At 51.3% G+C, this 15,666-nt stretch overlaps 1 protein-coding gene across 2 annotated transcripts; it reads right to left on the bottom strand.

Moving 5' to 3' along the window:
• Positions 1–446: 446 nt before the first annotated feature.
• FOXRED1 (FAD dependent oxidoreductase domain containing 1) lies at positions 447–14,381 on the bottom strand. Of its 2 annotated transcripts, XM_032770036.2 has the most exons (10): positions 14,166–14,381; positions 12,674–12,784; positions 11,771–11,889; positions 10,001–10,095; positions 8,521–8,622; positions 6,964–7,037; positions 5,710–5,870; positions 4,980–5,109; positions 3,903–4,007; positions 447–3,386 (listed from the first exon to the last, which is right to left on the bottom strand). In XM_032770036.2, the coding sequence occupies exons 1-10, from the start codon at positions 14,250–14,252 to the stop codon at positions 3,132–3,134; spliced, it is 1,239 nt and encodes a 412-aa protein (XP_032625927.2). In that variant the 5' UTR covers positions 14,253–14,381; the 3' UTR covers positions 447–3,131. The 2 variants fall into 2 exon arrangements, with proteins under 2 accessions (XP_032625927.2, XP_074929690.1); XM_075073589.1 differs by lacking the exon at positions 14,166–14,381 and having other exon boundaries at positions 3,050–3,386; positions 11,758–11,889; positions 12,674–12,762.
• Positions 14,382–15,666: the final 1,285 nt, after the last annotated feature.

Genomic DNA, 15,666 nt, shown 5'->3' with positions numbered 1-15,666 from the left:
TAGATAACCCCCCAGCTGGAGTTCTGGGAGAGGGTATGTTTAGAGGGCAGCTCAGAGGCCTGCTCTGATCTGGGGGCTGCAGAGTAGGTCACATGGTCACAGTACCCTAAAGCATCCCTCAAAGGACTGAAGAGCCTTAAAACAGCTGAATCCCCGCACAGCTGTCTGGTAAGCAGCCCAGCTGGGATGCAAATGCAAGCCCAGGTCCCCCCTACAGCCCTGTTCTGCTCAGGGTTCCTGACTTTCTCCCAATGCTGTTTGCCAATGGCACAGGGCAGGGGCTGGCCCACGTACTCAGCCAGGCCCTGCTCCACAGCTCACTGAAGCCAATGGGAGTTTTTCTCGTGACTTTGGATGAAATGCAACAGCCAGTGAGTGCAATGCAGCTCTGAAGGGGGTGAGTGTGCAGTCCTTAACCACAGACACATTCTGCCACCGTCACAGCCCCATGCTGCATAATCACTTTATTTCAGTACAAATCACAAGTGAGGCTCTGACACAAATCTCTGATGTGCAATTGGTGTGGCACAGAGGCAGGACAGGTGTACAGTGAGGTAGGTGGGGGGCACAGCCCTCCTGGGTCATCTACCCCCACTCCCCTCCTAGAGGATTGCAGCACTGTTGGGATGGGACAGCAGCTGGGAGCTATTTCCCATTCTAAACTCCTTCCCTCACCCCACTTACCCGCTGTGGCCCCCCAGGCATCACACTCCTCTTAGCCCAGCTCCCTGCAGAGCAAGAGTGGACTCAAAGCTGTGGTAGAGCTCTAGATAGCAGCAGTCTGGCCCTGCTGGTTCCCAGCCCAAGGCAGGGGTGACCACTGCCAGCAATGGCCACTTCCCAGGGAATGCCCATCTCAAACCAGGCAGGGTTTGGCAGCAGCTCAGCTGTTAGCCCAAGCATCCAGGCCCTGCTATGCCAATCACGGGAGACCACCAGTGTGCGTCTCTCACCCATCTGGGCCAGCTGTGATCTGTCACCTCTGGAATAGCTTTGATCTTCCTTCTCTGGGCCGTGCAGACCCCCCGACTTCAATTCTGTTCCTCTGAAATGGAGTCAAATAAAATGTGGTGGCTCCAGCATGGCATTGGGGAGCACAGATCACTGGCTGCACAGATGTGGGAGATCTTTGTGCAGCCCCCCCGCCCCCCCAGGACACAGACTCAGTGGTGAGGCTGCATCCACCCCTGGCCTGCCCCAGAAACACCCCAGCACCTGCTCCTCACTCCAGCACCTGCTCAGCTGGAGGGTCTGGGTATGAAGGGGTCTGGCTGCATGGGGGTTGGGCAAATGGGGGAGCAACTCCCTGTACAGTGATCCTCCCCCTGCAGCTAAGGAGCAATAGGTGAAGGAAGCACAGAGGGTGGGGGGACAGTTTTCAGTTTCCTACAGCTGGGGGAGGGTCTGACACAGCACCAGATGCTGTGCTGGGGAAGAGGAAGTCCCATCCTCGCCAGCCTAACAGCTGAGCCCAGCACAGGGTAGGAGTCACCAGCCAGGTCTTCCCCAGTCCCTCCTGCTGCCCCATAGTCATTTACCTCTCTGCTGGCTGCCCTGGGCACCCAAAACATACTGCTTGGGAGGGTCACATGACCACGCTTGTGGGTTCCCTGTCAGAAAGTCATTTTTCTGCAGGAAAGTAAAGAAAGCTGTGGGAGACACAAATTCTCTACATGCCCAGTGGTGCAGAATTGCCCCAGGAGTAATCCAGTCAGTCTCTGGCTGAGGAACAGCACTATCCTCTTGCCTTGGCCAGTGCTCCATGTACAACAGGAAGAATCCATAATTAGCGGTCCAGCTGCTTGCAGGGATTCATGAGCTTTTGCTCCTCTTGGCACCTTACAATCAAGTATCTCATAACATTTGGAGAATTTAATGCTCTGCCTGTCTGGGTGCTGCTATCGCCTGCTCCTGAGGGCATTCAGGGGAGGATTGCTACAGACAACAACAAGACACTGGCTGTCAAAACACAAGTTGTGGCAGGATGTTTGTTTTCCACTGCCTCCAAGACCAGCATTGCCAATGAACTTCCATTCCTATAGTGCCTTCAGTCCAAATGGCACCAAAGCATTTTGCAACCCCACTGGGGGTAGGAGGTGATTAAAATGGTCCCTGTGTGTAGAATTTTAAGTAATGTTGGAATATAGTCATCTCTGGGGTGGAATGTGACATCCATATAACAGCATACAACAGTTTGGGATGGGAAGTGAAGACAAGGGACACTGGAAGGGCTATGGAGGTAGGCAGAATGATTAGCCAAATTGGAATTTGACCAGAAAAATGAGGCCTTGAAGAAACAGGAGAGTGGGATTAAGAAAGCACTCTAAGATCCATGGATCCATATGAACAGCCTCTAACATGGATGTTCTTAGTCTCCCAGCTGTTAAGGACTTCACTCTACATGCAGGAGTTGGAAGACAACAGGCGGTGGAACCAAATTGGTTAATTCCTGTTCTCAGGATGAGCAGAGCCTAGAAAAGAGCGGGTGCCTCTTGGAGCTTGGAGAGGTTAGACACACGGGACAGGCAGATGTATCACAGGCTCTGATGGAGAGAGAGCCTATTTCTGCTATGGGAACAAGGAGTGAATGGCTCCAAGGGGTGAAGTGGGATATGGAGCCTTTCACCTCACACCAGCAGGCTGAATCTGGCCCAGATTTGTGGGGAAGCTGTCAATATCTGGGGTGATGAGCCAGCACCAGAGACCTCGAGAGACATCAGGGACACCAGGCATGTAGAAAGGGCACACAGTACGGTCTGCTGCCAGCCCTGTGCTGCTGCAACCTCCATCACCGAGCAGGGGCACACATTTTCTCCTGCAGCTAATGGTATGATTGGGTCAAGAGCTGGGAGGAGGGGAGAGGGGGATTCAGGAGTCAAACCCAACAGGAAGCATTGCCTAGTGAGTAGAGCAGGGGCCTGGATTCTATTCCCAGCTCAGACACCAACATACGGCATGGCCCATGGCTAGTCACTTCTCTCCGTACCTCAGTTTCCACATCAGGATCCTGAACTAACAAGCTGGCTCTCAGGCTGCAGAGCTGCAAGATGCTCACAGGAGTGGACAGTGCATTACGGATCTGGGGAGGAGAGGAGGTGGGACCCACCTGCTGGGTGATTAGTTCCAAGCTCTCAGACAATGTTCCTCTCGAGGACCTGTTCCCCAGAGATGAACCTTTGGAAGGAGAACTTCTCCACGTTGATGGTCTTGAACTTGCCTTCCAGAATGAGCTCAGCCACAGCCCTGCCCGCCGCCGGCGACTGCTGCAACCCATGCCCGCTGAACCCTGTGATGAAGAGCATGTTCTCCACCAGCGGGTGCGGGCCCAGCACGGCGTTCTGGTCAAACGTGTTGTAGTCATAGTAGCCAGCCCAGGCACTCTTCACCTGCCCAAAGAACATACAGTCAGGGCCCTGCAGGCCAGTGGGGCTGACCTGTCTACCAAGAAACCCCACTCACGCTGGCATTGACTCCCTGTGCTGGCAGCCCCAGCAGGGAGACCCAGAAATGAGCAGACCAACCAAACTCACCTCTCACGCCTGAGGAGTGTTTCATGGGGAGGGCTGCGTGAGGGGGAAGCTTCCTCTGTGTTGTTCTCGTTCTGAGGACAGAGGCCTCCCACCCCCAGGGCTGTCACTTTAAAGCAGCTCCCCACTCTCCTCTCACCTGGCCCATTATCCCCACCAGTCACCCATCCTGATACCGCTGCAGGGATACGAGCTGCTGTAGCTCTGCCAGCTTGGGCACTCCTGCACTGCCGTGCTACCCATCAGATCACATCAGCAAACCTTCCCCTTCTCCAGGGTTCTTCGAGCCAGGACCGGGAGAGGGAAGGAGAGACGTTCACGTCCTCATCCTCTTTTCTCAAGGTGAACAAGCACAGGGATGTGCAGGCCCATTACCTTCAGGGACTCAAACACTGGCACCCGATGGGCCAGATAGGGCCAGATCTTCTCCTGGAAGAAATCATGATCAACTTCCAGGTCTTGGATGTCTGGCTCTTCCTCCTGGGGGTGGGACCAGAGTGATGCTTTGTACCCCAAGCAGACAGCGACCCACGGCCCTGGTGCCAGAGCTCAGCGGGGAGCTACCTGTTAGCAGCCTGAGCTGGGAGAGGCTGTTCGAGAGCAGACATTCAGGGGGCAGCTCAGACGGTAGCACTGTTTTGCACGGCAGCGTGATGGAGCTGGGCTTTGGTGCTGCAACAGCACAAGCACTGGCTGTGGGCTTACAGAGCCCAGTCAAGGGGAGCAGGTCACTGTCCAGGGACGCTGGTGGGGGCGGGGCTGGTTCCATTCAACTCCTGTGAAGTGCCAGGGCTGAGGGCTCCCAAGGAGCTGGGGGGGGAGGCAGGGTGTGCGTGTTAATGGTACTCATGTGAGATTGGGATTCCATAAGGATGGGGTGAATGCATCTGCTCCCAACACTGGAGACAACCTGCCAAGCCCCATGAAAAATTCCCCCACTCCAAAAGGACCGATGAGGGGCTCAAGGGCCATGTCTGACAGTGTAGGAGCACAGCAGTGACTCAGAAACTGCTTTTGGCAGATCCATTGCACCGTCTCCCTCCTGAGTCCTACGCTGCAGCCTTTCCCTCCTAGGGCAGAATGCTCCCTGCAGTTCATCAACACCATTCCAACCAGCCAGAGGGGGCGCTGGCGAGCAATAAAAACACTCCCCCCCCGCCCGTTGGTTCCCATTTAACTGAACCCAGGTTGCCTGATGGTGTGAGTTGCCCACTCCCGTGGGTGAGCTGTGGGGGTTTCGGGGAGGGGCACAGTGCATCACGGCATGTCCTGACTGCGGGCGCAGTCTGAAGTCACTAAATCCGGTTCAGCCATATCTATAGGGTTATCGCTCCCCTACTGTCCCCCACACCCCGGTTACGGGGCTATTGCTCCCCCGCTGAGCCCTCCCTGCTTCCCCCTTTACAAGATGATTCACCAGTTCTGACTGCCTCAAGACCCCGACCGACTCACCTCTGCCGGGCTGAGGCCTCCCAAGTAGTTGCCTCCCAGGCCTTCCCGGCGGAAATAAGCCCCCGTGGTGTCAACCAGAATGGGACAGTCCAGGCCGGGCCCATCGGGACAGTGCCACACAAAGATGTACCTGGGGGTAGCAGGGACGGGGTCAATTGGCTAAGGGACTGAACGCCAAAGCACCATCTCTTCCCTGGGTTCAGCCAGAGCCCTGGCAGCCAGAGCAGACACACGGAAGAAGTTTCTAGAGGGTATGAGCAGTTTGGAGCAGGGGCAGCCTTTTGATCAGCCTCCTGGACAGCTCCAGGCACTATGCCAGAGCTTGTCCAAATCAGGCAGTCAGAATCCAGCCTCCCATTCCTTCCCAATTTCCAGGGCTCCTGCTCTTCCACCTTCCCAGAGCGACAGAACCGAGCCCAGGGTATTTCTCGCCAACCTACATTCCCTAGCACAGCGCAGTCGCCCTGCGAGAACGCACGTCGTTTCACAGCTTAACCTAGTCACGGCAGTGCTGAAGCTTCACTTGGCCCAAGCAGCTACGCTCTTCCCCAGCCCACCCCCTTATGGGAGACATGGAAGCCCCCCGGAAAAGGAATCAAACCTGAACGTGCAAATCAATGCCCACTCCTCACAGAGCTTCAGCCTGCAGAGTCCCCCTCAGATCCTGTGTCACCTCTCCTGCTCCATGCTAGTTCTACGCTTGGCCCACGCCATGTTATTTAACCTGCACCTTTTCCTGGGCTCCACTGGTAGCTTGATCCCTTCTTGGGTGTCAGGTGGCCCGATCCCAACACCTGCCATCTCGGCCAGCTTCCGTGACCAGGGACCAGCTGCATTGACCACCAAGGAGCACTCCACTGGCTGGTACTCCAAACTGTTGGGCATTTGGACCTGGAAGGCACAAGAGGGAAAGCAGTGAGCTCAATAGACCCCAAGGAGCCCTGGGTGCCAGATACCCCAGGAAGGCTTTCCAGGCAGCCTGCAGCCAAAGCAACAGGGCGACACTGGAGGGGGTGTCATGGAATAAAGAAGGGAACTGCCCCCTGAATTACCCTGCACTGGAAACAGATGTTGGGGAGACACTGCTTCATGAGGCAGAGCAAGAGAAGGGGGAGGGCAGAAGTGGCTGTGCATAGGGTGCTAGAGAGCAGGAAGCGGTGAGGAGAGACAAAGATGGTTTTGTGGTTATAGCAGGAGGCTGGGCAGCAAGAGAACCCAGTTCTCTTCCTGGCTTCGCCACTGACTCAGAATGTGGTCTTGGGTGAGTCCCATCATCACTCTGTGCCTCACTTTCCCCATCTGTTAAAGTGAGATAATATTAATGATTTACCTCACCGGGGGGGGCGGGGGGAGTGGGGAGAAAATGAAGCAAAGAGGGAGCATCACACAATGAGTCCATGACAGAGGTGGGAGTAGAACCTGGAATCCCACCTCCTGTGAAGACCCACTGCCTAGGATCTCGGACTAGGAGGCATTGCTGTGTTGGTATCCTGGCTCCCGGGGACACATGGCCCCACACAAAGGAGAAGAAAGCTTTTTCAGTTGTGGGGTGTATGCAGACTTCAAGACCAGAAGGACCAGCTATTATCCAGTCTGACCTCCAGTGTAGCACAGGCCAGCGGATTCTGCCCAGTGACTGCTGTGCTGGGCCCCAGTGACTTGCAGTTGAGCTACAGTGGAGCTTTTTGGAAGACAGCCAGTCTCAGTCTGAAAAACTCCAAGTAACGGTGAATCCATGACGTCCCTCAAGGAGCTGTTCTAATGGCAATTACCCTCACTGTTAAAATACGCCTGGTCAGGGTTCCCTGTATGACCCCAGCTCAGTCCCCTAGTGCGTGTCTTAGGATATCATCATTAATTACATGAACTGATATTTTTCTTCCACACAAGTGATCAGCAGGGTCAAGACCAGAACCCAGCACAGAACTCTCCTTTCTGAGCTACGACACTACCAGTGGGACCAGACCGCTGGGGGATTACTTACGCGGACATAATTAATGCGGGAGAAGGTCAGCTCCCCTTCAGGCATCATTATTTCTCGGGAGGAGACGGTAAAGGCTGAGAAAGAGAAACAGAAAAAACATGCAGCAAACAGCAATTTGCTCACTCCCTCCAAATACCTCTGAGGATCTGGGCCGCTCTGCAGCAGGCACAACTCGGTAGTCGGCACAGCTTGTACGTAACGCACAAAGACTAGCTCTCCCATCACTGCTAGACAATAGCCTACAGTCCCTTCGCTAGCATACAATGTGTATTCCAATACGCCATTCAAACTAAAATCTCTAACAGCTGTTCATTTGTTTTCAGTACATGTAATGATTCCTGCTTTGTCTCTGTGTTCGCTCACTGATCCGTAACGTACAGTGATCGGTAACGGGCAGGCACACAGCTCACGAGTGAGTCACAGCAAAAAGGGGTGGGGCGGAGAAAAATCACTAGACAGGTTACTGAGAAATATAACTTGTGCTAAACCACCCAAGACCAAGGATACATCAGAGATATTGTATGCTAGATACTGTGTGCACTAAATATACTTAGTTCTCATACAGATCTCAAAACGCTTTCCAAAGATAGGAAACTGTCCTTCGCCTCACATTACAGATGGAGAAATAAAGACACAGAGATTAAGTGACTGGCCCAAAGTCACTTAGTGACATTATGGCAGAGCTAGGAATAGACCTGATGTCCCCTGACTCCCAGCTCTGTCCTTATTCCATTAACCCCCATCTGCTCATTTACCCATTCCACACTACTTCAGATAGACAGCCATGGAATTTAACACTGAATTAGAGAGATCAGAAATGGACTGTCCCATGTGGTACCATTTAGGTGAGCCTCTGAGAACAGAGCTGCATTGTTCCTTACAGAAGATACTCTCCAATGCTTCATCTACTATAATTTGAAAAGAGCAGATGAGGAAAGTGACTAGAGAAAAAGTTTGGCAGGTTTGTCTGTTTATTTTTTAATTAAATGTTTGGCAGGTAAAAAGCCTTTGGTTCCAAGCCCTGAGCTCAGAGCTCTATTTCTCCTGCTACAGCTGATAGAATCCCTGGTTTCCAAAGCAGGGCACAGAGTTACATTCCACGCACTGCTTTAGAGTCTGCGACATCCCCACTAAGCGGCGACAGGGGAAACAGAATCTGGACTTCAATCTGGGTCAACATGATATTAATTTTCAATTGTTTCTAAAATACATTTCCAGAACTGACACCTATACATTTTTGTTTCCGATTCAAGGTCTTAAGTGGCTTTGGCAGCTATTTATTTCATTTTGTCAGCTGTATTAATTTTCCCATCTTATTTTAAAGATAGCAGCACAGCAACACCTTGGACCAGCTGAGCAACCCCTAATACCCTGCTGGATCAGTACCAAATCCCTCATGCTACTACTTGTAATCCTACATGCTCCTTTGAGGTCTCCCATCCAAGTAATAACCAGATCCAATGCTACTTAGCTTAGAGGATCTCAGCACATGGTATTGTGACAACCCTACAGGGGGGATCAATATTACATCAGCCTCAGTGAGAGGGGCTCACTTACATATCACTTCTCCGAAGCACTGATAGACACCCATAGACATTGCTTTTCTCCTGAAGGCATTGAGAAGGGACCAAGGATCAAACCAACCCTCATTTTCTAGGCCTAAAGAAAGAAGAAATGGACACATGGAAGAGCAGGCATGAATGACGCAACCATTCAACCATACAAGCCCCCTTAATGTAGGATGCCTGCAAAGCACAGCCCCAATCCTACAGATGCTCGTGCTCACGCTTAACACTATGCATGACAGGTTCCACTGAAGTCAACAGAATTAGTCACAGGCACAAAGGTAAGTGTGTGCATAAATACCCGTACGTTTAGCAGATGCACTATGCAGACAGGTTTGTATTATTATCCCTATTTTATAGAGGAGGTGAGGTAGCTAGGCCAACTAGGATTTGTTGCTGCTTAAGGTATCTATTTTTTCCTTTAATATACAGGTATCATTCAGCAACAGACAAGTATTTAATGTATAGTTACATAAAAGTTACACCAGTTTCCAGCAATGAGCACTTTAATAAAGGGTGAATTCCAACTTCTGTTCTACCTCCAATTTTGTTTTTCAATCTTGCCAAACAAATTCTCATTGGTCTGAATGGTTCCATTTTTGACCTCATCCAAAAGACTAATTTGTTTGGAGAGTATGAATGAGATCAGTCCTGTTTCTTCCAAGTCAAGCAGCCAGGAAGATAAAACACTTTCCCCACACATTCCAACTGAGGACTTTATGCTCAGATAACTCAAGCGGGTGAAGCTAGAAATTTTAAACTTGGCTTGATTTATAGACCTCAATGGGGAAGGGAAAACAATTTAAATTTGAAGGAAGTCAGTATGATAATTTTAGAGGCGGGAACGTGTAAAGTCAGCATCGCCACACAAACGGATTTGAATTCTATTTCCCCTCCCCAGTCTGATGCGGTGATGCCTTCAGTTAAGTGTGTTCTCCGCAGATAGGTCAGAAAAAGTATTGCTGAGTTTCTCCTCTCTATTTCCCCGAGGAAAAAACAGGGAAATTAAATACAAAAACCTAATATTAACATACGGTTGAGAAATCAAGTACCCAAAAGTTACATTTACATGGCCATATTGTACATACATTCTTAATGGTATTCCCGTCTGCCTTGGTAAATGAAAGCCCTGTTGTACTGTTGGTTTTGTTATTAGAGGTGTGCCATGAAACAGACAAGACACATAACAAGCTGGGTTAAATATTTATCAGAAGCCATAATTTTTGGCACTCTCTTACTTTGGACTTTGATTTTTTAGCCCTAACGTGGCATTTGAATATGGTTTTGCGCTTAATATTTAAGAGCAGGATTGACCCTTGTAATGAAAGCTGGTCTTTTCAGCTCCTTCCAAAGTTTCAGAGACATCCATTACATTTTCTTTTTCATTTCACTTCTCTAATATCTAGAGAGACTGAAGTGCAAAGGGAGTTACATTTCCCCATGGGGTGGGCAGGGGTCTAGCATTTAGATACCATAGGATGCCACAGCTACACCATCGGTATTTATCCATGGATACTTCTTCTTCAGTTGCGCTGGTGACAGAAGGGAGACCTCAGCTCCTTCGGCCCTGAAAAGCCATTAAATATACATCAGAACATGGTGGTTTTAGTCCCGATACACCTATTGTTAGGCAACACATGGGAGAAGATCTGGAGAGAACGGAGCATAACCACTAGGAGGAAAAAAAAAAAAAAAAAAGGAAACCCAAGATGTTTTCTGTGACTTGAAAGTTTCCTCACCCGGCCCCACCCAGCAGTTCTGCTTCTCTCTCTCCAGATCTCCTCCCCATGCTAATGGTACAAGGCTCCTCATCCCTAAAGCCCTTCGGTTGCTAGGTCTCAGCTGGCTCAAGCCCGTCTCTCTTCCTGCTCCTCTTCAGCTGGAGACCCCCAGTGTGAAGGTCACAGGGGCTGGGCATTCTCAGCAGAAGGCCCCTGGCTACAGAAATCGCTATCCATAGACTCAGACTTTAAGGCCACAAGGGACCATCGTGATCATCTAGTCTGACCTCCTACACATTGCAGGCCACAAAACCTCAAGCATCCACTCCTGTAATAGTTACTGAAGTCCTCAAATAATGGTTTAAAGACTTCCAGTGACAGAGAATCCATCATTTACACTAGTTTAAACCAGCAAGTGACCCATGCCCCATGCTGCAAAGGAAGGAGAAAAACTCCCAGGGTCTATGTCAGTTTGACTCAGGGGAAAATTCCTTTCTGACCTCAAATACAGCGATCAGTGAGATCCTGAGCACATGGGCAAGACCCACCAGCCAGACACTTGGGACACTAGACTGTGAGGAGAGGGAGGCCTCTAAGTTACTGCAGCAAATTCTTTCCTATCACTAGCCATTGGAAATATTTGCCACTAGCAGTCGCAGATTGGCTACATGCCACTGCAGGCAGTCTCATCGTACCACCCCCTCCATAAACGTATCAGGCTCAGGCTTGAAACAAATTAGGTTTTCTGCCCTCCCCGCCCCCCTTGGTTACCACTGGAAATGGCCAAATCCAACTACCTTCAAAGGGCAAAGCAAGACCCACCTGTTCACAGAGGACTTGTGACCATCTTGATTCATAGCCAGGGAGAGCAGAATGCCAGTGGGTCAGCACCTTGTGCGACTCGAGGCTGCTCAGTGCCAAGGGTCCAGCACCTCTAGTCAAATCTCACTCTGTGGAGGGCTGGTGGGGAGTGGGGGCAGGAGGGGAGCTCAAGTGGGGCAAGGGGCTAATGAACAAGCCCCTCCCATCTAAAGATCTGGGCTCTAGCGACTTTGGTCACATGGGAAAAGGAATAATTTAGTGGCCTCTCATCCTGGCCTTTAGGGAAGCACTACGCGTTTTCCACCACCTCAGGAGAGGCCCGAAGCTGAGGTTAGCAGGGAGGGGTGAGCAGGCCAGGGTTGGGGTGCAGCAGCAAAGCTGGGTGAGGGTGGGCCCAGATCTCACAGAACATGGGAAAACCCCAAACTAGAACAGCAAGGGACAGAGTGATGGCAGCTGCCCCTGCATACAGATGCTGGAGGCTTCACCTCTGAAGAGCTGGAAGGAGTTCAAGACTTCTGAACTAGTGTGGCAATAAAGGCAGTAGCCCCAGTCCTCTGCCCCAGAAGCCCAAGTCTGGCTCTGCTACTAGGGTAACTGCCTGGGCTGTTTGCTACAAGGTCGGCTGGCCAATATCAGCTGCTACATCCACAGCCTTGCTTCCCAGCTCCCACTGTTTCACCCACCGAGAGGCTGTACCTCTGAATGCGCACGTTGTTCTCCAACTTGGCAGCTCCATCTTCTGAGGCCAGGAAGAGGTACCCCGAGGGGTTAAACTGAATATCTACGGGTGGCTCATTCACAACCCCCAAATGCTCCTGGGGACAGAGAGCACCTGTCAACACTCCAGTCACTGGTCTGATTCAGGCAGATGCAGGGGGAGAAGGACCTGGGACCCATTCGAGAGACCATCACTGCATTATCTCCCCATAAAATGGAGGAGCTGCTCTGGTTTGCCAACCCCCTCAGAGTGACCTGTCCTCCTCTGCTAGAGACCGCCTTAGGAACCCCTCAGCTTTTTGCTTTGCCAGAGGGGTCACTGACAAGCTGCACAGTTCCCCTCAGTCTCCCTAGTGACTGACAGCATCACCCACGCACATTTCCCAGCACTTGTCAGCTTGGGAGCGAAGATGAGACTCGAACCCAGGTCCTTTGCGTGGCCACGCAGAGTGTGGTCTGGTTACTGTTTGTTCAGTGCTTCAGCATGCAAAGAACAACAGAAAGCCCGAGGTATTATTAAGCATAGGCCACTGACTGATCATTCTCTTCCAGAAGAGACAGAGGGTCTAATAGCAATCTGAGACACCGGTGTAAATCCAGAGCAACTCCAGATTTACACCAGCGAGCAGCAGACTCAGGCCCACAAGCAGGTACAATCAATGCAGCGATGAATACGTTGTCACACACGCACGCACGCAGCTAATTAAGTGAACCATACTATGCTCCACCTGCAGCCACGGTGACAAGGGGGTTCAGCATGCCTGTAGCTCCCCTAAGCCTCCTGACTCCAAACTCTCTCTAGCACGGAGCTTGCAGCCGTTGAGGCCCCTGGAGAGTCAAGGCCCTAGCGCCTCCCTTCCATCCTTGGCCAGTGTGACGTACGTTGATCGTGCGCAGGAAGAACGCTGAGTAGAGAGACATCTGGATGTTTTCTGGCACTGAGAACTGCTGCCGAATCCCTCCTGCAGAGAGCACCGTGGAGGCTCGCGAGTACTGCAGGGAAGCCAAAGGGGCAGGGGAAGGATGGTCAGGATGGCAGAGTTACCAGAACAGAAATGAGGCAGCAAGTTTTCAGTTCTTCCCTCTCACAGGCTCTAGTGAAAGGCCCAGGCCCAACAGCCCTGGAGACTGAACTCATCTATTCATGGGGAGCAGAGCCAGAAAAAGAAGCAGTGGCGCAAGAATCCCCTGATGCTGCCCTACCAAGGAACCCTGGGAACTCCCTCTAGTGGGCAGAGGGGAGATCGGTTTCCATGGACCGTTCACTCCTGTGTTGGTCTCCTAAGACTATCAACAGGGTGATGCGGGCACTTGCTCTTTTGGAACCGGAGAGGCCACCAAACAGCTTGCAGAGGGCAATAACTTTTGGTCCCTTCCATCCTGGGCTGGAGCCCAACCACTGACCTTGAGTCTGTATCTCGCATTAGCAAGCCCTGTCCCCACATGCTGTCCCTAGCCCAGCATTTGAGGGGGTTAGTCTACAGGCTAGGGAGACCCAAAAAGAGCAGGGATGCAGTTACCCCATCATGGGTGGCCAAAGCCCACAGCAGCCCCAGACTGGTCCTTAATGGGTAAAGAAATACGATGGTGAGGAACAAGGATGAACTTGCACAGATGCAAAGACAAATCATAAGATCACAGGACTGAAAAGGACCTCCTGGGTCATCACAGGCAGCCCCATACAATCTCATTTTTAAATTTATCAAGCTCCAATGCAGAGACCAACTGACCCACTGGTGTGTCCTAGCTCTGCCTATGCAACGTCTTGAACATACAGGTGCTGATCTATTTTAACACCATGGAACATGGGATCTTTGATCAAATAAACAAGCTGGAACACCATAACCCCTTGCATGTTGGTCTGAGAGTCACTACTGGATCACCCAGCCCAACATTGCTCTCTGTAGGGCCAGCCACTACATCCTTCCTCACCAACCCCTTCTCTAATCAGTCTGCAGCCTCCAGCCCTCCCAGGAGGAGCCCATTCCACTACTCTGGCTGCTAAGAACCTCTCTCTCCCCATAATGCTCAGCCCGACTTTTTCCTTCCTTCACCTTGGGCCATTGCTCCTTTACTCCCCGCATTAGTACAGTTACTCTGCAGCTCTGTATTGGCTCTGATTCTCCTCCCACACTGAGCTGGCTCTTCTCTGGACTAGTCCCAGTCAGCTCCCCTGGTGCAATTGGCCTCATCCTTTATGGATGCAAATCTTTCTTGTGGGGGAGGGAGATCTGGGGCAAGGAGAGGAACAGAGCGGGTTGGGTCTGCAGAGCAGCCATCACACTTGGAGTTCAGCTTAGTTTCTAAACCCTTGCCTAAACGAGACTCCAGGATGCTGCATATTTTAGTAGCAGCCTCCTCAGAAGTAACTTACCGTTGGGTCCTTCTCAATCACGACCACTCGGAGCGCATCTCTCCGGGGCTCTAGCGCCTTCAGCCAGTAGGCGACGGACCAGCCCATCACTCCTCCCCCCACGATGACCACATCTGCCTGCTCAGGAGGGAGACCCTTTGTGGTACCCAAGGGGTCCCAATCACTGCCTGGAAGGCTCTCTTTTAACTTCTTCCGGAACTTCACTACCTCCTTCTCCAGGTCTGTAAGGAGAGACAGGACTGTTAGCTGGCTCGCCCTGTTCCAGCATGAGAAATCCAGACAGCGGGAACAATCACCAGGCCAAACAGGATTATGCAAGCAGCATGCAGGAAGAGTAGGGTGGTGCTAGGCGGAGGGGTACTGTGTTTGCTGGGCAAGTTCAGTCAAAGCTCAAGACACACTTCCCTATAACAGCACATCTCCCTTCTCCACTGATACAGTCTCTGCCATCCCCAAGACATCCCGACAGGTGGACAAAGAGCATATGGCTCTGGTTCTACCTACGGAAGTCATAAATGATGTTTCTAGGAAGGGGAAAGACTGAAATGCTCTAACCTCACCAACAACTGAGCCATCAGACCAGGCAGGTGGTGCAAAAAGCTTCAAGGTGCTGCCAGTCCCTGACTAGCCCTGGACACAGAGATTGCCACAAGGGCGAGGAATTCTTCCTTCCCTTCTTGTATGGCAGGAAACTGCCTTCCCTGCTTTCAGATGAGGATTTAGCCACTGACATTCACAGCATCATCTGTGGGTTAGATGATTGCACTTAATCAGTCTAGGGCTGAATTCAACTGACACATGAGTCAGTCTGCAGCAGCATCTCTCATTAACCAAGGCCAATTTGATTTAGTTGGGGATTGGTCCTTCTCTGAGCACAGGGTTGGACTAAATGACTTCCCGAGGTCCCTTCCAACCCTGATATTCTATGACTCTAATATAAACATGTCACACGTGTATTGTACATTCCATTGGCTTCCAGTTTGGTCCTGATGCTAACCTCTAAAGCCCTTAATGGGCTGAGATCACCCCAGCCTACAAGAAAGCTATACTCCACAGGAACTCTGCAACTGGAAAGACCCAGATTTAGACTATATGGTGCTGGGAGCAGAGCTGGCTCTGGCTCTCAGATCCAGTGGAATCCCAGTTATGGGACTCCTTGCTTCTTAGGCTCATTTCTCAGTCTGACAGACTTGATCAAAAAGGATCCTTACAGTGTAAATACAATACCACGCACCCCTCAGTCCAGTCTTCAACGGTTCACTGAAGGGCTTTCCCCACTTCCCTTTGGAAGGCTGGGGGAAATATTTACATTGACTTTTTTCTTTGTCAAGTGGATTCAGTGCAGGTAAAAGACACTCAATTGACAGCCCTGGAAATCAACTTTTCTGTTCAGGTTCTGCAGCTGCAGCCTGTGCAGTAACAGTACAAGCACATTGCTCAGCTGTTACAGCCTCAGTCTTGCCATGGAGTGACCCCCTGAGGAGTCCCAGCTCCTCATTCA

Source organism: Chelonoidis abingdonii, chromosome 18 (genome assembly GCF_003597395.2).
Source record: "Chelonoidis abingdonii isolate Lonesome George chromosome 18, CheloAbing_2.0, whole genome shotgun sequence".
NCBI classification, from domain to species: Eukaryota; Metazoa; Chordata; order Testudines; family Testudinidae; genus Chelonoidis; species Chelonoidis abingdonii.
This window is presented reverse-complemented; position numbering and strand designations above follow the sequence as displayed.